The sequence below is a fragment of the Triturus cristatus genome, chromosome 8 (assembly GCF_964204655.1).
Source record: "Triturus cristatus chromosome 8, aTriCri1.1, whole genome shotgun sequence".
Classification (NCBI taxonomy): Eukaryota; Metazoa; Chordata; class Amphibia; order Caudata; family Salamandridae; genus Triturus; species Triturus cristatus.
This window is the reverse complement of record NC_140591.1, coordinates 1,466,817,441-1,466,845,321: the sequence shown is the minus strand read 5'-3', so window position 1 is coordinate 1,466,845,321 and position 27,881 is coordinate 1,466,817,441. Positions and strand designations below refer to the sequence as shown.

General features: G+C 45.2%; 1 protein-coding gene across 1 annotated transcript in view; it reads left to right on the top strand.

The window, feature by feature from the left end:
- UVRAG (UV radiation resistance associated) overlaps nucleotides 1–27,881 on the top strand; it is a 336,707-nt gene that overhangs the window by 232,094 nt on the left and 76,732 nt on the right. The window contains exon 12 of the mRNA XM_085623282.1: nucleotides 21,940–22,105. Coding sequence (XP_085479408.1) covers nucleotides 21,940–22,105 — 166 coding nt within the window. The remainder of the gene's footprint in view (nucleotides 1–21,939; nucleotides 22,106–27,881) is intronic.

The following is a 27,881-nucleotide window of genomic DNA, read 5'->3' as shown; positions in this document are numbered from 1 at the left end:
ATATGGCCATTTGAATCTACCAGAAGATTGTATGGGCATACTGAAGGAGGCTAAACGTCCTTCCACTAGGACTTCCTATGCTTACAAGTGGAAGAGATTCTGCATCTGGTGCAAATCCAAGAACTTTGACCCGACGACCTGTAAGGTAGATGTCATCCTTCCATATCTTTTACATTTGGCGCAGCCTGGCCTTAATTTCCACTCCATTAAGGTTCATCTCGCTGCTTTGACTGCTTACAGGAAATGCCCTTCACAGACTTCCTTCTTTCAGATCCCTGTGGTCAAGGATTTTTTGGAAGGTTTGAAGAAGGTGTTCCCTCCTGTCAGACTTCCCTCGCCTTCCTGGGAATTGAATGTGGTGCAGTCCAGATTGATGAAGGAGCCTTTTGAACCTATTCACAAGGCTTCGTTGCAGCACCTGTCCTGGAAGGCGGCGTTCCTAGTGGCCATTACATCGACCCGCAGGGTGAGTGAACTTCAGGCGTTGTGTTGCCGAGAACCTTATACTGTATTTCATGCTGCTACGGTTGTTATGCGTACTCACCCTAAATTTCTTCCTAAGGTTATATCTGATTTTCATGTCAACCAGACCATAACTTTACCTACGTTTTTTCAGAATCCTTCTTCTGCAGCGGAAAGGTCTCTACATTCCCTGGACGTTAGGAGGTTGTTGAAGTTTTATCTTGATAAGACCAAAGATATTCGTAGGTCAGACCAATTGTTTATCAATTATGGATCAGTCAGGACCGGTCTTGCTACCTCCAAACAGTCCATCTCTCGGTGGATTGTGTCCTGTATACAGTTGTGTTACCAAAAGGCTAATAAGAACTTAGGGGGTAAACCTAAGGCTCATTCACCAGGGGCAAAGCTGCCACGACTGCTTTGCTGCGTAATGTTCCGATTGCAGAAATCTGCAAGGTGGCCACTTGGAAGTCGGTCCATACCTTTGCTGGGCATTACTGTCTGGACGCGGATGCCAGGGCAGATGCTCAGGTTGGGCAGGCTTCGCTGCGAAATTTGTTCGCACGGTAGTGGTATTATTTTGTAATCTTCTCCACCGCTGTTTTTGTGTGGGGATGGTCTTGCCATTCTATACACTAGATTATGACTATACACAGAGATCCCCTACTACAGAAGGAGTAGTTTCTTTTCTGTAACTCCAGTTCTGTAGTAGGGGTATCTCTGTTATAGTCATAAGCGCCCGCCCTCCTTCCCGGTGGAGAGATGAATGTTAATATAAGGAATCCTACAGGTCTGGCGTGCTACGCCTTCAAAAAGAACTGAAAGTAAAAGGGACCTGCTGTGCATTCTGGGATACTGGAAAAGTCCTGGAAAGTTTTCTTAAAGGCACAGTATCCTGGGGCTTGTCTGTCCATTCCTTCCTCTCTATCATTCCAGAGGCTTTTGCTGGAAGAGGCAGGTTTTTCTCTGTGGAAAAAGCTGGACAGGCAGTGCTGTTGGTGGTTGTACTGGACAGTGTGGCCTGTGGATATAGGCTGCATTATCTGTCTTTGAAATTCTCTCTTAAGTGTAGATGCAGGTCTGCATGGCTTGACAACTTAAGAGATTATTTTTATTGCTCCGGGGTCTGCGCACATGGGCGGGACTATTCATTAGATTATGACTATAACAGAGATACCCCTACTACAGAACTTGAGTTACAGAAAAGAAACTACTCCTTTTCCTTCTTCTTCTTGTGCCCGTCTCTGAGGTATAGCCTCTTTGCCGTCCTTTTAAATAGGATGACCTGTTTCTTCCACTGCTCACTTTCAGGGAACTTCATGTGTTTTCTTGCTCTTTCCCTCCTTTCTCTTGAATTTTATATAGCGAGCATGCTGAGCAGAGGCTCCCCAATCTCAAAACAAATATTGAATTTCCTCACAAGAAAGAAGTTAGGAGGTCCTTCTGAGTGAGCACACTGCTGTTGGCTCAGGTACCGATCCTCCAGATAATGCCCTGTCTTCATGTCTAGGAACCAGCCAGCTCAATTTGGATCTGAATCCTTTTTTCCCAAAAATAAATTGAGGGACCAGCATCTTCAATTACAGTTGATGTTTCACAGATTTAAGCATACAACTAATGAACAAACAACTTGCAGTTCCTTTTCATTAATGAATGTTATTTTATTTGAATAATTAGTTCGCAGTATTTTTAGCGTTCTATTTTAAAAAAAAAACATTAATTATGTTTGTTGCCCAGTGATACAATAGGTTCTGATTCAGTGCATTGCAGACTCACTTGTCCCTCCTTCAGTCTTTTCACATCTTTCCAACACATTCCTCTTCTCTTCATGACCAATAATTTGTGCCACACATTGCATGCTTTCAGTGTGAACAAATGCTGTAGATTGTCCTTGCAGTTTAACCCTCTTTAAACTATGGGAAAGGTTAATTTACCAAATAGCATGACGTATTTGTTGCCATCTCTGTTCCTATTAAAGATTACAGAATAACATTAATGCTCCATGTTTATTTAATTTACATTACATTCAACCTCAAATGCTAAACTTTAAATGTACAGACCTTTCGTGCCAATCTGAACCATTGCTTGTAGTTCAGTTTCCATCTTGTTCATGAACCGCCTTTCCATTTCCTTTCAGGCTAGCTTCCCAGCAAAACATCTACAGTAGTTCAGAGTTCTTACATTGTATCTTGCAGTTCAGCTTTCCATTAAGTTAATAAAGGCATTATTTTTTTCATTTTTTTTCAAAGGAAACATAAAATTCTGTAATTCGTTCATTACCTATTTGTCAAGTCTTTCTATTTGTTTTGTTTCTTTTTGTCGAAGTAACGGTCTTAGATTATCTCCTCTCTGTAGTTCCCCTTACCACCTGATGTATTTAGAATGTGATTAATGTTGTGATTCTGAATGATTTTTGTGATGGATACTTCTAACAACAGATTCTTTACATTTAGACTATTGACCAGGAGCCAGACCAGATCTAGATGTTTTTACCGGAGTGTCCCATGTGCCTCTAGCTGGATTTGTCTGGCACCACGTCAACCTAGTTCTAACCTTGAAGTGATGGAGTAGAACGCTTATAGGCACCACCCCTACGCACTGATGTCAGTGGCTTTCTTTCCATGTCTTCAAAGACTGATCCAGGACTCCACTCCCTTTTCGTTGGTTGATTAATTCCCTCCAGATATATGATCTAGTGAGCAAGGGAACAATATCCCCACTGCAAACTACAGGGTTCAAACCATGCCATGACTGCCAGAAATATATTTTGGTTACAGGCCATGCGAAGTTGACTTCTGGTGCTGCAGCACGATTCCATTTCATTAGAATAATGTACTCTCATGCTTCTGAAGGCAACCCGGGACAGTGAAGTGAAGCTGTATGTTGCAGGAAACAGAAATAAGTCATGAGCATTGGGTAAGTCCTGCTTTAAGTCAAGTACACAAACGCGTTCCCGCTCTTGCAGGCGCTTCCATGACAGGTCCTCTTCGCGGTCCAGGTCCACCAATAAGTCCAAATCGAAATATATGAAGACGCTTAACAAGTCAGAGTGGGGCCCAACCTTATCCACCCACTCAGAGAAATCGGGAGGGCGTCAATGTGTCAACCTATCTTGCTCCCTATTATGGACCTAATTCCTCAACAATTTCCTGGGCCGTCCGCGAAGCTATTGCAGATCGAGGTCTTTATGAGGACCATGCTGCATATGTTTAGGACTCTTCTGGCTCCCTCTGGTGCACCTTGGGGGCCCACGGATCTTCCATGACCTCTAGTTGAGTTACCGCTGGCAGATCTGTCCCCTCTGCCATCTGTGCCCTACAAACCCATCCTCCATTTCAAAGCCAACTCCTATGCCGACTTCCATTCCGGCTCCAAGATCTGCGCTTGTGCCTTCTAAACTGACACCAATCCTGACTTCGCTCGAAGTTGAATCTCTGCTGACTCTATTGGCTGACCTTCAGCCAAATATGCTTCTACCCCGACCGAGGTTGCACCTAGACTCTACCCAGCGCACCCGGTTCCAATATTCTGACTCAGATGAAAGATTTCTTCCACAAAGCACTCCTCAGAGGTTTCATCACGTTTTTGGCTCAGATTCCGAATAACCTAATAATTGGGGATGCATTACCCTACACTATGATGATGATATCTGTATGGACTTGAAAATGCTAGTGGGCAGTATACCTCCAATACACAAGGTTGGTTTTACCCCTTGGACTCTCGATGAAGGAGAGTGCGTCTTTTGCTGTAATGATTATATGTGCAGTCACTGAGGTTTTGCACTTAAAAGCAGCCTCCTCTGAGCCATTGCTTCCATTTAATGAAGCCCTGACTGACACCCTTATGGGTTCTTGGGTGAAGCCTAGATTTTTCCCACCAAGTGCCGCAGACAGGCAGTGGGCGACCCTGACCTTCTTATGCAGCACCTGAGTCTGGTGGTCCAAACTACCATTAGCAAAGTCAACCCTAATGCATTTTCCCATAACCCTTCCAGACAGAGAGACAAAAAGGATTGAGGTGTTCAGGAAGCAAAAGTTGTCTTAGGTCAGTTTGGCTTTGGGGTAAGCGACTGTAGTCTCTCTCCTGGGCCATTTTACGCATACCGTTTGGCACATGGTGAATGAGAAGTTGCTGGCAGTCCCGGAGTAGTTTGGGGCCTCTTTGGCTTAAACCGTTCAAGTCGGCCATCACGTAGCTACATATGTCCTTAGGGCTGGCCTGGATACTGCTGAATGCTTGGCCATGGCGTGGGCACTAATGTGGTGCTCCACTGTTAATCTGGATGCAGTTTGCTGGCTTTTCTGGGCACATTTAGACTACTGTAATTGATATGCTGTTTGATGGATATCTCCTTTTTGGTGAAAAGACTTGATTCTGCAATCAAACGGTTTACAGAAAGCAGAGCCAGAACACATTCCTTGGGCTTTTCAACCCCTGTCCAACAGTTTCCTTAACAAGCCCTGACTCTTCCGAGGCTATGTCAGAGGTTTAGTGTATAGGCACTGCCAGACCCCGACACCACTTCACCAATCAACCCAAGTCCTTTCATGGCCAGGGATCAAACAGACCTTTCACAGTTTACTAGGGAAAGCATTCCACCCAGAGTTCTGCTTTAGTTTGCCCTTAGCTGTGCATAGTCACCCTGTGGGAAGCAGGATGAGACCTTTTCTTCCAGAGTGGCAGGTAGTTACATTTATCAGATAGTCCAGGAGGGCTGTGCCCTTCCATTTCTTTCCAACCCACAACATCTTTCTTCTACTTTAGACCGGCTTTCAGAGGAGCGCCTATCCATTTTGCTGCATGAGATGCAGGTTTTGTTGGCCAAAAAGACCATCAAATGTGTACCAGCTTTAGACGTAGGGACGGGTTATTACTGTCCCTGAGGTATAGCTCCTTTGCCTTCCTTTTAATTGGATAACATGTTTCCTTCCACTTGTCACATTCAGGGAACTGCAAGTGTTTTCTTGCTCTTTCCCTCGTGTACAAAATATGGCATAATGAATAGGTTGTAGAGACTAGACCTCTTGGCTTTGCTAGTGATTATTTATGGTTTGCTTGGACTTCAGGACTGCTTCTGCCCTGGATAAATTTGAAAAGTGTTATCTTTCTTACCTTTTTCGTGGAATTTACTTTTCTTTTTTTTCTAACCAGAGCTATTTTTAATTTATGCCTTGTTGCTTAACAAAGAGTTGCCTCGGACTGGAATAGTTTCTTAGTGGTTTGCATAAAGCAACATTGAAGTGGGGTCAGCCCTAGGAGATGGTAAAGGGCTATAAAACACTTGACATCACAGCTCCACATGGACACAGAGAGGGACACGGCTATGTCACAGCTTTCACATACCCACAATGCTTAGTACAGCCACAAGAGGAATATTACAATATTTGACATCCTAGACACAATAACACAGAACTGTACGATGGACCAAATGAACACTACCATACCACACATACCCAAATACAGTAGAAAAGATGCTAAAGTTACAAATCACTATACAAGTAACCATATGTTTGCTGGCCTTGTCCATCCAGGAACCCACAGGTGAGTAGGTAGGATGCAACTGCAAATTGCAATCTGGACTAGAAAAAACATATAGGAACCTACTTGTGCTCCTGGCAAATAACATTGGCCATGTCATTAACCAGCACTGTGGAGATATGTTTCTCAAGACATAGACTGACCTACATAACACCACACAATCTACGTGGTATCTTGTGACTAGAAAAGAATCCTGCTCAACCCAGCATATCTTGCATACAACCCAGTGTCCCTTTGAAAGTGTAAAACATACTGAGGGATGGATTCGACTTCGATCGTCTTGATGTTGAAAAACGTACTTGTTAACGAATAGGACACCATGCTGCACCATTCAGCTGAACCATGCGTTGTATATCATGGAATTAGAAAACCGGGATATCCCAATAGTAAACAACCAAATTCATAGTAATATTTCCTGCAGTTTAAAGAAAACAGAAACAGACTTCCAAGCACGGATTATGAATACTAGGATGATGGCAAAGGCAGTCGGAAACCTTTTGTTTGCCCAGTCATGTAAAAATTAGGCTAAATAATAAGCCTTGATACAACATGATCCAAAACAAGGCTTAGATTGCTGTCTGAGAACCAGTATTTGTGATGGCAAGCAGCTCCCTATGGCATCCCAACAATTCAACCGAAAAACACATGAACAGCCCGACCACAGCCAAGACTGCTAAGCATACTGCTTCTGGAAGCAACATACATTTCTAAGATAAAAGGACACCACCACCACTCACTGGCTTGAATTGAACTAATGACAGGGGCAAATAGATGTTTCTTTTAAACAGAAGCCTCTGGGCTGTTAATACGAATGTTGTCTTGAGCTGAGGTTTGAGATTGGCAGAAAAAAGTCGCTTTTTGCACATGTGGATTCTTATCCCTTCCGCATTGCAATGTTGATGAAATCAAATTGCATGCCTAATGGAGAGTTTACTCAAATATGAACAGTTCCAGAGTGCCTTATTTACTGCAACACCAATGTTAGGTGAGCCACATAACTTCCACTCGTATCTATGGTGTTGCTACTGGCTTAGTTCCATGTTGTTCGACCAAATGTCAGTATTGGACCATGACCACATTACGAAACTAACATTAAGACTGTTGGGGACAGGAAAACAGACTTGACCTTGCCATATCAGACACAATATAAGTTATCTTTTTTCTTTAATTCTCCATGTTCCATACTCAACCTCTAATACTCCTCTAGATATGTGACACAACCCACTTCGTGCCACCAAATGTAATAGCCCTACAGATGCCATTAGTTCTTTTCTTTGTCACAGTCTTCAGGCTTTGGTGACTCAAAGAAATCTTATACTTTTGTGTATTTTCAATTATATCTACAAAATCTTTTTTATATGTATAATTCCTGATCATAAGTCCTGTGGCTTCTTTAAAATTTGGATAAAATGTAACCATAGCAACTTAATTTGTCACATTATCTCAAGCTTCAATTTACTGTGAAACTAACATGTTCTAGTGGTAGTAATTTATCCTCCATGGAATGCTGATTTCATAGTTATTCCAGCCTGGAGAGTCACAAAACCCCAGATGGACCTTATAAGCATGATATCTGAAATACGCGTACACCCTGGCTCTTTCCCATTTTGAACCTGTGTTTCCCTGACCCTGGGTAGCGGGAGGGTAATCTTCTATAGCTATTTAATACTGATATTTTGTGTGCCAGTACTTTTTATGAATCACGCCTCATTGAAGCAATCGTTTCCATTTTTCCTGCTATCTGGCTTTTTTGCCGACATGTAGGCATCTCTAATTTATATGCCATTTGTTTGACCTAGTATCTGGTGAAAAGACGGACTCTGACCTCAAAGGCTCTAAAGAAAGCAGAACCACAGTGCACGTTCCTTGGGCTTTCCAACTCTTGCCCTACAGTTTCCGAAGCAGCTACTCTGAGGCTACTCTATAGGGCTCCTGTAGAGACACTGCCAGACCCTGCCACCAACTGCTTAGTCACCTCAGTCCTTTCATGGACGGGGATAGAGCAGACATTGTGCAGGTTACCGGGTACACCATTCCATCCAGTATGCTGTCCCTGCAGCATCATCCTCCAAGCTGCTTTAGCCTAACCTTAGTGGTGCACAGCCACCCTGTGGGAGGCAGGAGCAGAACTTTTCTTACAGGATGGCAGGCCATTACATTGAACAGGTGAATCCTCTAGGTAGTCCAGAGGGCTATGACTTTCCATTTCTTTCTGACCCACCTCAGCTTCCTCCCACATTGGACCATCCTTCAGAGGAACACCTATACATCTTGCTGCATTAGGCGCATATTTTATTTTCCAAAAGGACCATCAAATGGGCGCCGGCTTTAGAGGTAGGGGTGGGTTGTTACTACTGCTATGTTGTCGTTTCAAATCAGAATGGAGGCCTTCATCTACTTTAGAACTTCATCCTCTGAATACCTTCCTGGGTAGAACAAATCCAAAATGCTCACACTGGCCTAAGTTCTATCTGCCCTGATACGAATGACTAGATGGTTGCTTTGGACCTGCTGAACGTGTATTTTCTTGTTCTCTTTGTGCAGTCTGTCAGTCGCTACCCAAGGTTCAAGGAAGACCAGGTGTATTTTCAGTATACTTTGCTCCCTTTCAGCCCTACAGGTGCCCTTTGTCTGTACACAAAAGAAATAGCATCTGCCCACCTTTGGAAGTTGAGGGATACCATATTTCCCCAACCTTGGCGATAGACTGTTGGTCATAGACCATCTCCAGTCCACAGTAAACCTTTTGGCAACTTTGGGGTTCTCGGGCAGCTGGCTGAACTCACACTTGCCTCCTTCACAAAGGCTTCCCTTTATCTGAGCTCTTTTGGACTCGGTGCTGGTCCGTTCGTTTTCCCTCTCACAACAAGTCCTGTACAATTGGGCTATAATCCCAATGTTTCAGCCTTTGTTTTGGCTATCAGTGAGAGAAGTTCAGAGGCTTCTTGGTCTGCTGGCCTCGTGCAGCCTGGCTGCCTACTTAGCCTGGTGGCATTTACGGATTCTGCAGTGGCATCTGAAGTCTCAGTGGGACCAGCACCAAGGTAACCTGTTGGACAACATGAGGAGGATGCAAAAGATGTACAGTTGTGAAACCTGACTGGCAGCAGGTCTCTTTTCCTATCACCACCCCCCACCCCAGAGCTGACATTAGTGACAGATGCTTCCAGTTGGGCTGGGGAGTTGGGGGGTAGGGGGAAGGTGTTAATCTGGGAGAAGAGGACATCAGAGGAGTCTGGTATCAGGCCGAAACACAGTTCCACATCAGTCTGTTGGAGTTGGTGACCATCTGTCCAGCCTTCAAGGTAAGGCCAGTGCAGCTTTTCATGATACTGCCACTGCCATGTGGTACTTCAACAAGTAAGGGCAGAGTGGGGTCCTGGGTATATTGCTAGGAGTAACTCCACCTCTGTATTTGGCTGCAGGATCAGGGCATCTCTGATCGTGAGCTACCTGGCGGAATCTTTAAATGCCATTGCAGATGAACTCAGTCAAAAACACCTAGCGGATCACAAATGGCGGTTGCATCCGAGATGGCTTCTTTCAACTGTGGGAGATCCCTGGCTGGATTTTTTCCGCCATTTCCGGGAACACGCAATGTCAAATATTTTGTGTTGGAGTTCCCAAGAATGCTGTGTCTAGGAGATGTATTTGTGCTCAAGTGAAGCACGGGACTCCTATACTTCCTTTCTTGCCCCCATTTCTGAAAATGATTAGTAACGATCAGGCCCAATTAATTTGAGAGGGTCTGGATAAGTCCAGTAGTCTGTGCTACCCTGAACTTCTGAGCTGGCTACAGCTTTACAAGGATCTTTTTTCGAAGCAGCAAGGCAGGATTTTGCACCCGGGCCTAAGCAATCTACACCTCATGAGTGGAGATTAAGTGGCTGCAGATGACTGCATTCCATCTACCTCCTGAGGTTGTGGAGGTCATCCTCGCAGCTAGGCATCTCTACACAAAATCTATTTATGCAGGGCACTGGGATATATTTATTGGCTGGTTTGGAGTCCGCAATACAGAGCCCCTACAAGGCAAACAGTCGGATATTTGGCCCAGCAAGCTCTAGCCAAGCCAGGTCTTCCCTGACCCGGAAACAAGCATCCTGTGATCGGTTTCGGGGTAACACCCCATATCAGCCAGGCTAGCTTGAATCCAGTGGCAAAGTGAGCACAGGACCCACATACCTGGTGTTACCCTGAAACCCGTCCCAGGATGCTTGTTTCCGGTCCAGGGAGGACCTGGCTTGGTAGTTCGGGCAGGACTGTGCCCATGAGGCACAGGGTCAAGACTGATTTGCATATGGCTAAGTCTGAACTGGGGTGGCGAAGTGAGCTAAAGAATGATGATGGATTAAACCCAGATATGTGAGGGGGTGAGTGTCTGAAAAGGTTCAGCTTTCTGTCCATCATCTCCTTGTGTTTGCTTTCACAGATAGGTAAGACATAAGGGCATTTAGGTCAACATTTCTCCATGCCAGCCTGAGACCTTGCGTCTTGACCACTAAGGAGGACGAGGCCACACCCTTCATACCACTACCCCCCATTATGAATACATAAACTAACACTCAAAGGGTTATGATCGCTTTATATGCTTTCTATTGTCCCACCTCTAGAGGCCCTGCCAATTGAATCTCTAGATACAAAAATATAACTGATGACTATACCATACTCTCCCGTTAAAGTCGCTTTTGAGGGTTCGAGGGGGTCCAGCAATTCACAGGCATTAGTGAGGTCAAATGAATTAATAAAGTGGGTGAGTGCTAGGGCCCTCTGGTCCTTACACAAATCTGTACACCCTGAACTGATGGTGTCAAGCAAAGTAAAACAATCTGATACACTTTGTGCTACGAGGGGAGTTTGCTTTCTAGGCCTAGAGTAAAATTGGTGAGCAATTTAATGTTAACACTAAAATCAGGTCCGGCGTTCCCATTATAAAAACTAATAAAAACAATGGACCTTTAGGCCAGTTACATAAAAAGGCTTGAACTAAAGTGCCGTCAGTGTCGATTGGGCTGGTGTTACATACTAAGGTTACTCTAGACAATGTCGTTAACCCCATCCTAGCCCTGCCAGAAGGGCATGGAATCGCTGGAATTGAATACGAAACCCATCCATCCAGGCTAAAGTAGTCAGTGTCCAAAGTCTCTTGGAAGACAATAATATCATAATTATGTAAGACGGTGACCCAATTCTCACAGCTAGTTTTACTGGCAATGCCAGCAATATTCAAGGAGAGTATTTTGACCTCTTGCAAGTGTTCAACTATGTTGCTTAACTAGTATCTAGGCTGGTGACTCTGGAATTGATCAATTTAGGGCAGTTTCCTCTGGTTATATCTATAATGGGGCTCGTATCACAACCCAAATGGCTCTACGGCTGTCTTCCAGGCCTAGGCCCTGCTCAGACGCCTGGCCGGCGCTGTGTCAATCATTATCAGCCGTGGCTCCCAGGGTATATTTAGATAACTTGTTAACGAAAAAGGAGGCATAATTGGGACCCATCCTGGACCTTAAGCTGCTGAATAAACATGTCAGGACTTTAAATCTCAAGATGAAGATCCCATATGAGTTGATTTTACAATTACAGAAGGAGAATCTTATGGTCAAACTGGAGGTGTAAGATCCCTATTTACATATGCTCATGCATCCAGTCAGTGGGAAATATTAGATTTTAGCTATGTGACTAAGCACCCAGAGTATTTACTTAATGTCAAGGAGTGGTAGGTGGACATCTTCATCACCAGTTTATTCATGTTTATCCATACCTATAGCATCCACTAGTGAAAGGGAGTTGAGTGCAGAAATCCAAGCTCCTAATTAGGAGATAGGTTCATTGTCATATAGTCTAGATTTCACAGTTCACATCAAGAATTCACATTTTCTGGCATCTACTGTTTGATGTGGGCAAAAGGCTGTCCCAGCATAGTGTAGGCTTTTCAGAGGTTTTGCCCTCTTTACCATGCGTTAAGAAATCTGACATTGAGAAAAAAGAGAAATCTTTTGGGAATGGTGTTGGGGCCCTGAGCCAGCGTGCAAATATGTCCACTTCCGTAATGAGTCAATCACATATAACTGGGTTTTAGGAAGAGCATGTGTCCAGAAAACAGCACAAATTTCAGTCATTAAATCAATGCATTATTGCTAGGCAGACTTTTTGTATACGCCAAGCCATAAGAGGCTTCCCTGATTTATAGGAAGCAAAAATCAGTGACAAAAATCCATACTGTAGAAGACATTGTAGCACATTTAGTTAGAATTATATCAATCAATCAATCAGGGGTTTTGTATAGCGCGCCACTCACCCGTGAGGGTCTCAAGGTGCTGGGGGTGGGGAGGGGAGGTGGCGGCTCTAGATCAGTTGCCAGGTCTTGAGGTCCTTCCTGAACGTGTGCAGGGGGGATGTCCACAGGGAGCGTGTTCCAGATTTTGGCTGCGATGTGGGAGAAGGCTCTCACGCAGGTTCTGTTTCTGCGGATGCTGGGGACATCTGCCAGGGCAAGGTCTGCTTGGAAGGATGCTCTCTCGTTGAGGTATTTGGGTCTGATGTTGTGGAGGGATTTGTAGGCGTGGGTGAGGAGTTTGAAAGTGACCCTCTTCTCAACGGCGAGCCAGTGAAGGCCTCGTAGGTGTTGGGTCATGTACTCCTGGCATGGTGTTCCCAGGACGAGTCTGGCTGCGGCGTTCTGGATGGTCTGGAGCCTGTGCATGAGCGTTTTGTTGATTCCGGCGTAGAGGGCGTTGCTGTAGTTTAGTCTGCTGGTGATGAGTACGTGGGTGACGATCCTCCTGCAGTCGGGGGGGGTCCACTTGAAGGTCTTACGGAGGATGTGCAGGCAGTTGAAACTAGCGGAGGCGACGGCGTTGATCTGGCGGTTCATGGAGAGGGAGAAGTCGGGATGATGCCGAGGTTCCGAACGTGGTCTGTGGGGGGTGGGTGGGCTCCCGAGGGCAGAGGGCCACCAGGTGTTGTCCCAGGCGGAGGTGCAGGGGCTGAGGATTAAGACCTCGGTCTTCTCTGAGTTTAGCTTCAGGCAGCTGCTGTTCGTCCAGGCTGCCACGTTCTTCATGCCCTCCTGGAAACAGTGTCTGGTGTCTTCGGGATTCTTTGTGAGCGAGAGGATGAGCTGGGTGTCTTTGGCGTAGGATACGACGCTGAGCCCATGATGTCGGACGATGGTGGCGAGGGTGGCCATGTAGATGTTGAAAAGCATGGGGCTGAGTGAAGATCCCTGGAGGACTCCGCAGTTAATTTACGTGGGCTCGGAGAGGAAGGGGGGAGTCATATCCTCTGGGTTCTGCCGGAGAGGAAGGATTGGATCCATTTGAGGGTGGTTCCTTGAATTCCTGCGTCATGTAGGCTGGCTGTGAGGGTGCGATGTGACACGGTGTCGAAGGGTGCTGGGAGGTCAAGGAGGATGAGGGCTGCGGTGTGTCCCTGGTCGAGCAGCAAGCGAATGTCGTTAGTGGTGGCAAGGAGGGCGGTCTCGGTGCTGTGGTTGCTGCGCAATCCAGACTGGGAGGTGTCCAGGATGGAGTTTTCTTCCAGGAAGGAGGTCAGCTGGGTGTTCACTAGTCTCTCGGTTACTTTGGCCGCAAAGGGGAGGAGAGAGATGGGCCGGTAGTTCTTCAGGTCCGTTGGGTAGGCTGATGGCTTCTTGAGGAGGGGTTTAGCCTCTGCTCTCTTCCAGTCGTCTGGGCAGATGCCCAAGCTGAGGGAGGCATTGATGGTGCGATGACGGTGGCGGCCCTGTGGAAGATGTGTGGTGGGCAGGGGTCCGTTGGGGCTCCGGAGTGGGTCTTCTTTATGATCGCAGTGATGAGTTTGGCGGTGGCAGGGTCCCAGGATGTGATGATGGGTTTATCTGCGGTGGTGTTTGTCTAAGGTTCACTGAAGTCGTAGAGGGCCTTGATCTTCAGATGGAAGTAGGAGCTGAGTTTGTCGCAGAGTTCTTAGGAGGGTGTGATGTCCGTGGCTTCGCAGGTGGGTTTCACGAACTGCTGTATGACGTTAATCAGTTCCTTGGTGTTGGTCCTGTTGGTCTGAATTTTGTCTCTTATGAAGGTCCGTTTGGTTTCTCTAAAGCGCTGGTGGTATTCCTTCAGGGCGCTCTTGTGTTTGTTCCGTGCTGCCGTGGTTTTCAGGTTTCGCCAGGACTTCTCCGGGCATCTGCAGGAGCGCCTGGCTTCTTGAAGCTCTGTTGTGAACCAGGCGGTTTTCGGCGGGCGTTGTTTTGTGGGAGGGGGGGGGGGGCGGAGGGGTGCGAGCTTGTCGGCGCAGTGGGAGACCCAGTGGTGAAAATCCCTGGCTGCAATGTTCGGGTCTGTCGTGGCGCTGGGAGGGTGTTGGCGGAGGGTGGTGTTGAGGAGTTCCTCTGTGACCCTGCTCCAGTTCCGTCGTGGCGGGCAGGCTTGGGTGCGGAGGTGGTGTTGAAGGTGAAGTGGACGCAGTGGTGGTCAGTTCAGAGGGGCTGGGTGATGTGCTGGAAACGGATGTTAGTTCCTCCCGAGAAGATGGGGTCGAGGGTGTGGCCTGCATTGTGAGTGGGTGTGTTTGACGAGCTGTTTCAGTCCTAGGTTGGCGAGGTTGGCGCGGAGAGCAGTGGAGTCTGGGTCGTTGCCGTGGTGGAAGTTCAGGTCACCAAGCAGAATGTAGTCTGTGGAGGTGATGGCGTGGGGTACTGTGAGTTCGGCGATGGCTGCTGTGTGGTGGGTGCGAGGTCCTGGTGGTCTGTAGATGAGGGTGCTGCGTAGCGTGGTTCTGGGGTTCATCAATCTGGAAGTGGAGATTTTCTGTGCTGGAGTGAGGGTCACTCGTGCTGGATGTGGAGAGGCGGAGGTGGGTTTTGTGTGCGATGGCTAGTCCTCCTCCAGGTCAGTGAGGATGGTCCTTTCTCTGGATCTTGTAGCTGTACCGGGGTGGCGGCGGCGGCAAGGTCGGGACCGAAGGTGGCGTTTGTCCAGGTCTCTGTGAAGAAGGTGACGTCGGGCGAGAGGGTGTCGAGCAGGTCCCAGACTCCTATGGCGTGTCAGTGCAGGGAGCGCACATTTATATGCAGTGGAACTATTGCTCAAAGCATTTCAAAAGATGTTACTCAGTAAAATAGTACATATTCACAGAGGAAACATAATCTCCATATACTACCCACGGAAGGAAGGAGGCGTGCATTGCCTTTTATTGACCAGCTCGACTGAAAAGATTTTGCATGGTGTTTACTCTTGTCACTTCCGCCTGTTGACAAAACACCGGCCAGGTTTGAACAGAAACTATGCAGATCTCTGAAGCAGAGCCCATCAGGAAACACTGGAAAAGAAGATCAGAGCAAAAACCCTTCATCCCTTCTTCCCATGTGGGGAAACCTCATATAGACCTACTCAAAACAACAAACAATGCCAACATTCTACCTCTGGGTGCCCACACCCTCAAGGGAATGTCTTTTACATAGACTGGTTTGAATAATTTACGTAAGCTCTACCTCCCTACATCGACTGCCTTATGTCATTCACCAGATGCAACAGATATACCCATGATATTGATTCTAACTGTGCTAGCTGGGGTCATAGTTCTGCCATTGTTGTAAATGTCCATACTTCTGTGTTAAAGATTATATCTCATGCCTAACTTGTTAAGCCATCAATGATGCAGTCTATTGTATCAAAAATCTCTCTCTCTGAATCAAACACTTTAGCAATTGAGGCCTTATAGTTTGGATATGGTGGACTGCCAAAAGAATGTATGCAGATGCTAACAGAGGTGTGCTGCCCTACTACCAGAGCATGTTATGCAGCTAAATTAAAAAGGTTTTTAAACTCTGGTTTCCTTGTGTGTTAATCCTTTCAGGCTACATTCAATGACGTTATTGAATATCTGACGCTGCAGAAGGCAAGTTTGGCTTATTCACCAACAACAGTACATTTGGCAACTTTAGCTCTTACGTGCAAAATAAACACATTTTGATTTTTTTTAAATCCCAGTCATGAAAGCATTGTTAGAAGGCTTTAAAAGAATAATCTCAGCTAGAGTTACTTGTGATTTAAATATTTTTTCTCACTTAATGGGATCACAAGTTGAGTCGTCATTCTCATGCATACTGCAACACCTTACTGGAAAAAGTATTATTTTCTAGTGTCAGTTTCATATTTGCATAGTTCTAGTGAATTACAGGCCGCCAGTGGAAGAGGCATACTGACAAGTACATTAAACCAGCATTAGGTCTCGCCTTTGGAACCTTATAAGTGTTTAGCCATGCAACAGTTGCATAACTAAATACTGATAAGGTCCCAAAAGCGAGACCTATTGGCTATGCCAAGCGGCCGTGCGGCCGCGAAAGTGATCGCGATCAAACATCCAAGTGAAAGTAATCGCGTTCAAGTGCGGCGCACGCGCCCGCGCACATGCACTGTAGCTCTAGGCTGGCCTGGTAGCACTTTTTGGAGCCCTCTCAATAAGTCTCGCCAGACCAGCGCATGCGCTGGGTCAGGCGAGACCTAAAAAGGGTAATATTATTATTTACCTATAAGGCTGTTGCACATGCTTGATGTTGAAAGACCATCAATTTGCTTAATAGATACAACACACTTAATAACTTTGTTGTTTTTCATCACCATATCAGAGCAATTTTATTTCTAGAGCAGATTTTGCCAGATTGATTGTTGGATATTTTAAAATGTATTATGCAAGAGCAAACCTTTTATGCTTCAGCATATGCCACATGTATATTCTACTAGTAAGAAAGGTCCACCATTGGCATTCTTAAAGATTAGCTAAAATGTACAGAGCAGCCATATGGACATCAGTATACACATTCACAAAACATTGTAGTGTTGGCATACAAGCTAAAAAGAGGCACAAGCAAGTCAGACAGTGTCTTCGACCTAGTTTGCCTCTTCTGCCATTTTCATTCTCAGTCACTTAAGGAGGAGAGTGTACTGCTTCACAGTTGGTGAATAGCTTGTGAGCTACAGCAGTGCATACTGTAAAGAGAAAATATCACCTGTGGCAACTGCTGGCCATCTGGTGGTATTGTAGATTCATGTGAACCCTCTCCCCAAACCCACTGATTCCCTGTCATGAATGAAACCTATTTAAAAACTAGAGAGGATGAGACAAGTCTTCATACCACAAACGCAACACCGAAAAACACCCGAGGTAGAGTCTGCACGCTTATGTGTTGAGAATTTCAGGAGATGTGATCACAAATCGTACACCACATGCTTTTTTTTTCTTCAAAAACCTTTATTGACAAAATAGCATAGACGCGTTACAATCTTGCATCAAATCATAACACCATATACAGAGCATCGATTGAGGATATAAAGAAAGGCCAATAACACAGACCAGCAGAGTACAATGGCTTAAGTAGACATTACTTATGCACATTAGGACAGTGAGCAACAATGGATATACACCAGGTAAATTGTGGGAGAGGGAGCGGGCCGGACTGGAAAGGGAATAAGAACGGGGCAAAGGGCGGCTACTGACCTTCACTGGCGGCTGCTGCGGGCGGAGTGCCGGCGGGGAGCGCGGGAGAGGCAGTCTGGGTTTGGGGGGGCATGAGCGTGAAGGTATGACACTAGGGGGCCCCATATGTCCAGTGGACGAGACCTGGTTGGCTTAAGGTCCCAGAATTCATATAGAAGGGTCTGGCATCGCGATGCATCCTCGAGCCATTGGGCGAACTTAGGTGCAGGTTTGCACCCCCAGCACATGGACACCCTACGCCGCGCGAAGGCAAGCAGCATAGCAATTAAGCAACGGGAGGCGTCTGGGCAATATTTAACTAAGCCTACAAGGCAGAGCGGAGGGCCGGGCCGAGCCGAACCGGCGAGGAGGTGATCTCAGACATAGCAATACAGACCTCACGCCAATAGTCCGAGACCTTTGAGCATAACCAGGCGAGATGGGAGAAATCCACAGCGGGAGCAGAACAGCGCAGGCATCTATCACTGGAGGTGAGACCCAGCTTATGTAACTGAACAGGGTGCGGTAAAGCCTATGCAAATATTTAATAAAATGAATTAGGCGCAGGCGATAGTTCGGGATAGTCGCTTCGTCTGGTTGCAACAATAAAGCCAGTCAGCTTGGGAGATATCAACACCAAGATCCTCGCCCCATGCCACACGAGCGCAGTCAGTGGAGATGGAGGTGGCGGCCAGCGTGAGGGCATAGAGTTTGGTAACCAACTTCCGAGGAGAAGGAGACTAATACAGAAAATCAAGAGTGGTTATCGAGGGGGGAGGCAAGGAGAACGAAGGATGCAGCGCCTTGCAGATAGCTCATAGCTGATAAAAAAGTAAAGTGTGCATGGGGCGAGAATCGTCAGCGGGAGAATAGAATGTGTTCCCCGGGTAGAGATCCGCCAAAGTAGTCAACCCCAGGCGAGTGGCGTGTTTAGCCATACCGGAGGGCTGAAGAAGAAAATCCGGATGCCGAACGATTGGCATCTTATTTGCGGAGAGCACCAAAGCGCCAGACAGACTGCGTAGACCATACCAGGCCCAGCGCAAGGTCTCGACCGTGTCTATTTCGGTGCGTGGCAGGGACGAACAGGGTGGTGGCGAGCGGCCACGGGGCAGCGAGGTCCGCCTCAACCGTCATGTGCGGCTGGAAGGGAGTAGGATGAATCCAGAAGTGCAAAAAACTGGCCAGGGGGCACCCAGGCCACTGCACAACATCGGGAGGGTAAGAGTGTCATATGCAATCCTGGGTTGCCTACCTGATTAAAGAAATAATCAGCGAGCGGATCCTACGAAAAAAGTGGGTAGTGAGGGGAACAAGGATGTTCAGAAAAAGATATAAAATGTTTGGGAGGACCACCATCTTGGCAATAGCTATGTGACCGGCCAGAGACAAGGGTAGCTGGTTCCATTGGGGAATCTTGGATTCGAGCCAGTCCACCGCACAACCAAAGTTAGCCCTCCAAAGTTCATCCACGTCCCTGCTGAGCCAGATACCCAAATAGCGAGTAGGGCCTGACGCCCACACGAAAGGGAAGTCCGGAATGAAGGAAGTAATGGCGTCAGTGAGAGGAAAGAGGACTGACTTACTCCAGTTCACCTGGATTCCAGAGTAGCCACCGAACCGTATAATCTCGCGCACCAGAGGACTGAGATTTTCCTGGGGATAGCGGACATACAGCGTTATATCGTCCGCGTACATGGAGACTAAGAGGACACGGGCTGTGAAGCCAGTGCCCCTCTGAGTGTGGTGGTGTCGGAATCTGGCCGCCAGTGGCTCCATTGCGATAGCAAAGAGCATGGGTGAGAGCGGGCACCACTGACGGGTACCGCGGCCGATAGGGATGGGATCAGATAGTTGTCTGTTAATTCGAAGACGGGCGGTGGGTAGAGTGTATAGGAGTAAGATTTTGCGTATAAATAGTGGACTGAAGCCAAGACGTGGAAGGAGACAGAACAAGAAGGGCCACTCAAGGGTATCAAAGGTCTTACTGGCGTTAAGAAGGGCGGCTACTGCAGGGAGGGTGGGGTTAATTTGATGGAGGACAGAAAAGATGGTCCGAAGATTGTGTGAAGTAGCCCGGCCAGGAATGAAGCCGGACCGATCGGGGCGAGCAATGAGTGGCATGAGAAGGAGACGCGAAGCGATAAGCTTGGCAAAGATTTTATGGTCAGTATTAATAAGGGACAGTGGGCGGTAGGAATCGCGGTATTCGGGGGGCTTGTCCGGCTTGAGAAGAAGAGTTAGCATAGCCTCGCGGATTGACGGTGGGAGTTGCCCACTCTCGAGAGAATTGTTATACATGGCAGCCAGGTGGTGTACCAAAAGCGGGGCAAATGTTTTGTAGAAAGAGAAGGGCAACCGTCCAAACCAGGGGCCTTGTCGCCAGACATACCATTGATGGCGGCAAGTATTTCCTCTTTGAAGAAGGGCTCATCGAGGAATTCTCTGTGATAGTTTTCGAGCCATAAGAGCTCGAGGATATCAAAGTACTGGGTGAGGACCTCGCGCGAGGGGGTGGAACCCGCAGTGTATAATTGTGCATAGTACTCAGTAAAGCGTGCCTTGATTTAGTCAGGGGAGGTAGTCCGAGTGGGGCCACCATCCTGAAGCGCTGTGATATAGCATGTGGCACGGGGCAGGCGAAGTAGGTTGGCCAGGGTTTTGCCGGGCCGATCGCCTGCACCGAAGCGGCATGCCCGGGCCTCTCTGCCAAGGAATGAGATGTCTCTATTGGCCTCCTCGGCGAATTCAATGTGTTTCTCGCGAAGGCGAGCGAGTGTGTACACCACATGCTTGAAACCGAAACCTCAGCTTTTAGGAAAAAACTTATAATATTAAATACTAACACTTGCAGCCTAATTTTTGCGGGTAATCAGCCATCCTCCTAAGGTGTGAAGGTAATGACCTCCTGTGCCCAAGCAGACTACTTTCTAAGTGCCCATGATGTCTCATGCAGCTGCTCAGCAGTTTTTTTTTTGTTTTAGAAGAATAAACTCTCAAAGCCAGAGTTTATTTTTGTAAAAGAAAATATAAATACCGTGTAATATTAGGAGATTTCTAACAGGGCGTGAGGGTGTTTTTTTTTTCTTGTTATGAGTCATTCTTTTTTGTCTTTGGGAATGCCAGACTTACTCTGGCAGTAGAGAAGAAAAAGTACATAAGACCATCTGCTGTAAATCGGGCAGAAGGTCTGATGTACTTCCACCAACAGCCCCAGTCTGTTTGGACATTTGCTTCAGAACGTGGCAGTCCACTGGACTCTAAATTGAATGGGTGGACCGTCAGTTTCGCGGACAGGGTACCCCACCAATCTCTAAATCCTGGCTCGAAGTACCCGGTTAGAATTCTTGATTACTTAGTTACCCGTTTTATGGGCAAGGTGGTATGGTAACCATTACCAGGGAGAGTTTGCCCAGGAACTCACCTTAAAGACTCTAGTGAATCAGCATTAGTGTGGTTGAACATAAACAGCCTATATCTTTCTATGTAAGAAAACATTGTGATCGCCCTATCATTTTGTTATGCCAAAAACAAAATGTGTGGACTCTCCCAAGAGATAGCTTGGGATGATAGTAAGGCAGTATATCCTATAAAAATGAATTTGCAAATGTCATCAGTAGTTGATGTAACATAAGGAGGATATAAATAGGTTGGGGTCTGAGGGAGGTGAAAACCACAAAGCTAGGACCCAAGAGTAGAATGAAACTACCTTTATGGTCACTCTGTTACTCTTAGTCTGTAGACTCTTTCACATTATCCACGCACTGCCCACAACCTTTACACCATTAGGAAAAAAAAATACTGGTGGCTCCTTTTTTTATTGTTTTAATTTAAAAGGAGCTGAGGTGATCTTTTGTACTTGTTTGAAAGCATTTGTTTCATGTGTACGCAGTAAAGGGCTCTGCACTGTTACACAGCTATAGACTCAGTTTCCGGTCCAACCTCTAGGTCGCATGGATAACCACAAGCTGATAATGCGAAAGAGCAGAATTGGAGTACCAGAGTTACTACAAACGTAACTTTGTCCTGTAGTATGACATTTACTTTTTAAGTGCGGTGGCAATTGAGTTGGATCTCATTCTTCAGAGGCACAAAGTTACTTCTTCCTCCACAGTAAGAGCTATTGTCTGTTGACTTCAGTTCTGGATTTCATGGCATGCCCAAAAGCTATACCCTATCTTCTATTAGAGATTGAATTTGGGATTGATGCATTCTTCAAGTCACTAAATGTGTCATTAAAGAAAGCAATGGCCAGAATCTTCCTTGAGGGTCCTACTTGGTTGCCCCAGTTCAGACTCCTGTCAGGCTGAGAAATACTGAGTCGATTCGATTGATTTCATTAGGAATCATTTTCTCAAGTTACACTCAATGGTTTCAGGGTGCTCGGAGCAAAGTTATCATTTACTTTGCCATATTGATTCATATGATTGACCAGTGTTAAATAGGAAATTACATTAAACTGTATTCATGTCTTATTTGCAGCAAAGGATGATGGGAGCATTGCAGTTGCCCTGGGCTATACGGCTCATCTTGTCTCAATGATATCCTTCTTCCTGCAAGTGCCGCTCAGGTACCCCATTATTCACAAGGGCTCAAGGTCTGCAATCAAGGATAATATTAATGATAAGCTGATGGAGAAAGAGAGAGAGTAAGTGCTTTCAATATTGTCTTTTTGTCTATGAATATGCTTAAAAACAGATGGGCAGTTTGTTGTATTAAAGTTTTTGGGAGACAATACAACGTTTACCATGGTTAAGACTTTTCATTTGATGCACGATACATTGGATGAACTGTCTTTACACATATATTATCTGGCTGAATCAAACCACCAAGGAGTTCTGTGATCCCGGAGGTATCTGATTCAGTGATGGACTCTCATTTTTTTTTTCTATCTTTAGACCGATTTCTATCATAAAAATAGAGGTAGGCTCGCCCTCCTTAGACAAGGCACTTCTCCTGACCGGGACTAGTCCTCCTTCTGAGGCCACTCAGAGCAAAGAAAATACTCTGGCAGCTCGTTACCATGCTTGTAGTTGAAATCAGCGGAGCCTTTCTCAAATTCTAAACAAGTTTCCCTCTGAGATGGTGACTGGGCTCTGTATTTGGCGTGTGCTCAGTTATGAGACCTAGAAAATGTATATATGTTATGAGTTGTGTTTTACAGGAGGTTAGGATCCTTCATCTTGAGATATAAGGTTTTTCCTCCCACCTAGCTTTCCGTTAGCCCATGAATTTGTGAAGATTTGATGTTCCAAACCTTCTAGTTAGTTTCACGCTGTTTGTTTATGTAGGATCCCTACTTTCAATTATGCGAAGTCAATAAATACCACCATACAATAGTTAAAAAATCTTTTTTCACACGCTATTTTAATGTGTGCTTTTAACCATAGATTTCTCCCCTTGCGAGTATCCCCAGGCACCTGACTGGATTCAGAGAATGTTCTCAGCAATGCTCCCATTTGCGGATAGGTGACGCTGTGTGTTTTCGCGATCACTTCATACTGCCCCAGAAGTGGTAGAGCTGAGCAGCGTTTTAGCACCACCCTTGCATGCTGACATAAGTTGCTTCCTTTCTATACTTAGATCCGCAGCGCTCTGCTACCAATTTTGGCAGTTTTCAGACGACTTTCAAAATGTTAGAAAGTGTGCCAGGGGCAATGTCTCCCAAAAAGGACAGGATTCAAGCTGTGCCATGCCTGCAGGAAACCGATGTCTGACACAAAACCACACCTTGTGTACCTTTGGTGCTTGGACTCCAGGCATGCCTCAGAGTTGTGCAATAAATGTGCCTTCATCTACCCATCAAGGAGCAGGAGGTGGAGCTCTATGTCCCTGAACAGAAGAGGCCACGAACTAAAGACAGAGCCCGCTGCAAGCCATGGGGCCGTTCAACAACCATTGGCCCTGACTGCTTCACCCTCGCTCCCTTTCTCCGCCTACTACAGTTTCTTCTCCTTCACCTGCTCATTTCTTAATTTAAAAAAAAAAAAAAAAGCTTTTAGATCATCCTGATGAGGACCAAAGCACTATGGCATTCTTACTTCTATCTTGGACATCATCAACATATTAAATGAATAGCAGTTCAGGTCCCTACCAGTTTTAATGCTTCTACTGTTACAGCGGTGCAAGCGTTGAAATATTTTCATATATGTCCTGGAGAAAAGATTCAGTTGATGCAAGATTCTGTAAATCAACCTTCATAAGTCTGTCTCGACCTTTCTTGCAAATCGGCCAACAACTGTTCATCTGTCGTGGCAGAAAGGTCTCCTGCGGGCACTCATTACCCTTCTTTATAGTGTAAAGCCAAGCCTGGGTTAAGCAATGACTATATTCATTGTGTAAACAGACATGTGGGGGGACTCGTACAAATGTTGTACACCTGGTGCTTTATCTAGAATACGGCTTAATACCCCCTCCAAGTATATGTGTGCATTTACTCGTGCTGCATGGCTTGAATCCACCCTTTTCACTAGTCTAACCATATTTGCATTGCTTTCTATTCATTTAATAAACAGCTCATAATGGTTATGTAAGTACCTTCTCCTTTCTGTCCTAGTGAGCACCTAGATTTAATATCCTGCCGCTCCCCCGTACAACGTATTCACATATCGTCACATGTAACATCCAGCCCCTTAAGTTGCAGCAAATGTTTGTGTATCTTAGGAACCGTTCACAAAAATTCTTAACATTGGAAGTTAGAAGAAAATTTTGCCATTTTTGTGTCCTACAGAAATGGACTTACAGATCCATAAACTAGAATATTTTAATCCATGTGTGTATCTTCCCAATGTTCTTTCGTGTACAGTAAAATCACTGAGGGGCACCCAATAAAAAACATATGTTTTGTTTAAAATTAGAAGCACATGAATACAGAAAAAATAAAAACCACAAAATTAGTTGAATAGAGCCTATATTAAAGGCAGGTGACTTTGTTTCCTGTGTCGACAAAAGTCCCCACTGCTCTCTGACACTGTGGTTCAGAAAAAGAGAAGTATCTTTTAGTGTGATAGACCGATACAGTTTCATAAACTGTAATGTATAACATTAACCCTCTTCAAAATAAAGTCCCAAGGCATATTAAGGCTCTTCAGTTGTTCTTTACAAATACCAAATTAGTACCCAGGAGACTTGATCCTTAAATGTTTAGACTGTGATATGATGCAGAACAGGTAAAGTCATTGTGGCAACAAATTTGATCCTACAGAATTAAACTGAGCTTTGATGACTGGTAAATGCTTGTCCAAAGTCATTGTGGAATTAGTGGATGAAATGGAAGGGCTTTCTGGTAGTCAAAACAATCTGACTGCAGCAGTGCATCCGTTTTATTAGTTACTTTAAACATATGTTTGCATATGGAAAAGTAATGTATGGTTTGTCTTTTCAGAGATTGAAATAGAACTGCTAAATCTTTTGGTAGATTTGGAGAACACACAGGCATTGAAATGTAAATACAAATATATGTCTCTACCATGGTATCCTGTTTGTGTTGCATGGTGGAAGCTTTAATATTAATTCTTGTTTATTTTATTTGGAATCATTAACACAGCCAGGCCTTAGGAAATGCCGTGCTTACAGGGGTATTTTTGTCATCAAGGGGAAACTCATTCTTCTACCTATGAAGAATTGGGAGTGGAATGTGAATGTTATGGCTCCTGCTTACAGTTTTATGAGTTTGCGTTGTGAAAGTGGTGAAGGGTTATCTTGAGCTGTTCCTGTCATGCATAGCTCTTGAATCTATTCCCTTCTAGTCATTTTGTTGTGAATTTTTATGGGGTTTTCCATTTGGACGTGGGTCACCTTGGCCCGTTAATCTCACCAAGGTATTGTGTACCTCTAGCAGTTATAGTATACCTCTACCACGTCTTGTCAATCAAACCAACTATGAAATTCCTTCCCATCACTCCTGTGTTTTTTTTCTTTCTCACTCAATAGTGATATCTCCTCCAAATGAGTGTTCTTCCTCAAACTGTTTCTTTGCTCCCTACAAGGTTTCAGCACATCCTGATACTTTTCAACCTTTTTATATGCCCACATAATCGTGACCAAACCTGCACTTCCCAGGTCCTCTCTTATCAGCAATCGCAGTGGGAAATGGCTCGAAAGATGCTTATTGTCTCTTAATAGTCTGGTAGGACATAAAGGATTACATAGGTTACACTCAAAGTAAGACGGGCTTTATTGCCAGTGGTGTAGATTTTATCACAACTCTCTTAATGTATCCTGTCAGCCTGTTTCCCCAGGATCAGATATGGCCACACTCTTAGGCTTGATTCCTACTTTCTTAAAACAAAAAATAACTTCCTATTCCTTTTTCTATTGCCTATACTTCATTGTCTGACTCCATCCCTTGCTAAAACAATCATCTAACAACTCAGTTGCCACTTTCGTAATAACCTTCCAACCATTCTTTGCTCTGACAATTTAAAATATTTATCAGCTAGTACCATAGCATAACTGGAACTACCCAGCAAAACAGCATTTAGAATTGTAAGACCCATAGGCAATGTATGCCAAATTCGCGCAGGCCGCTGTGCAAGACACAGATAGATCGTGTTAACTTGACACTCATTGAAAAAAACCATTGCACTCCCTCAACTCTTTCCACATCAACAGCTAAACACCAAAATCATTCTTTGGCTCTTCCTTTATTCTTAATCAGGTGACCATTATATCCCATCTGCACAATCGTAAGCCTCATTGCTGCAGGAGGAACAGCGGTCTCCTCTCATCATAGTATCTTAATACCATAAAACCTTTGCATTCTCTTTGAACAGCTATTGACATTTCTGCAATTTTTCTTTTACTTTGGCCAACTTTTATATCTCTTGCCACATTTCTTAGATTGCTCTTGCTCTATTTATTGTAACTTGTAAGGTACTGGCCATGCCTGACACAGCCACACTTGCATCATTATTGTCTACTCATGCAGCACCTTATCATAATTTATGTTCTGGAAAGTCACACAAGGTGGCTTTGTTTTTAACCATGGCAGACACTGCTCTGTGCTCTACTCTCCCGTGTCCTCTGGAATAAAATGAGCATCTCCTAGCGCTACATACATCCTTTTATCATACCTCTCCTCTGTTTGTTTGACAGTATATTTAAACACTGGTGTACCCGCCGGAGCATCCGTCAAATTGGCGAGGAGTTTAAACACTTCTAACCATTTTGCACCTGTTTTAGCAAGATACACTTCATGTAGGTCTCCTAATATTTCCGTCAAAAATCACTTCACATGCATTTGATAAAGCTAACCTCATTACCCACACTGAGTGTTTCCCCAGGATTTTATCAGAAGGATAATGCTGATACATTTAGCACAAGACATGTCAGTTGTATGAAGTATCAGATTATCCAAAGTGTCAAACAAATCCAGCCGGCCACTAACCTTCCCATCAAAGTCTATCTTCAAAGAAGTGAAATAACAAAAGTGGCCACCATCTTCTGTGCTGAAGCTACTATAATTCATGCCCAAATAAAATAACAAACTAAAATACCTACTGTAGCCACAGCTGTCTGCATACCAGTGTAAGTAGTGTCCTGTTAATGACAGTTGATTTCCAGGAAGAGGTAGTAAAATTATTTTACTATCTAAAGTTTATGTACATTGTAGAATTGTCCTAGTTGACACGGACAGTATAAATTCCATATTGCTGGTTCATGTACATCGAGCGTCGCATGGTATGCACATCTTGTGTGCATGCCACCCCCAGCATCTCTCCCTCCAAGCAGCCAACCATGAATAAAGTCCTGTGCCTGCAATGCTCCCGCCCACCCTGCGTGGTTGACAAAAGATCAGTACCTTCGCGTAAAACAGCAGGCAGCTCGCATTGGTTCGCAAATATTATTCCATCATTATGATTCTACTCTTCCCCTCTCCCCCGGAATACCTCATTGGCTTGGCAACCATACTTTTCCATCTTTTCTTTAGGACTAGGAATATTTGCACTGTTGTCACAATTGATCCACATTTTATGTTTGTTTTTTCCTCTTGGTCACTTGCATGACTGCTCAATTTTTTCTTCAGTTTCCTATCTGTCTACAAAAAAAAGTGTGGCTAAATACATCCTTCAGGTGTTGACCAAAGGGAGTTCTACTTCCTGCCACAATAGTCATGTGATTTATGATTTTGCAAAAGTTGGTCGCACACTGCTCGTCACACCAGCAAGTTGCCCCAAAGGACTGTGGTAAATGTAGTGGCGACGGCGGGTACGCCTATGCCACGATGTGTAAAAAGAACAGTATGTGTTGCGTTAGCCATCCCTGGACACGTGTTTCGAGGTAGTTGCCTCTCGTCAGCAGGGAGCAGGTCAGTGTGGCATAGGCGTACCCGCCGTCGCCACTACATTTACCACAGTCCTTTGGGGCAACTTGCTGGTGTGACGAGCAGTGTGCGACCAACTTTTGCATAATTTATTACGGCT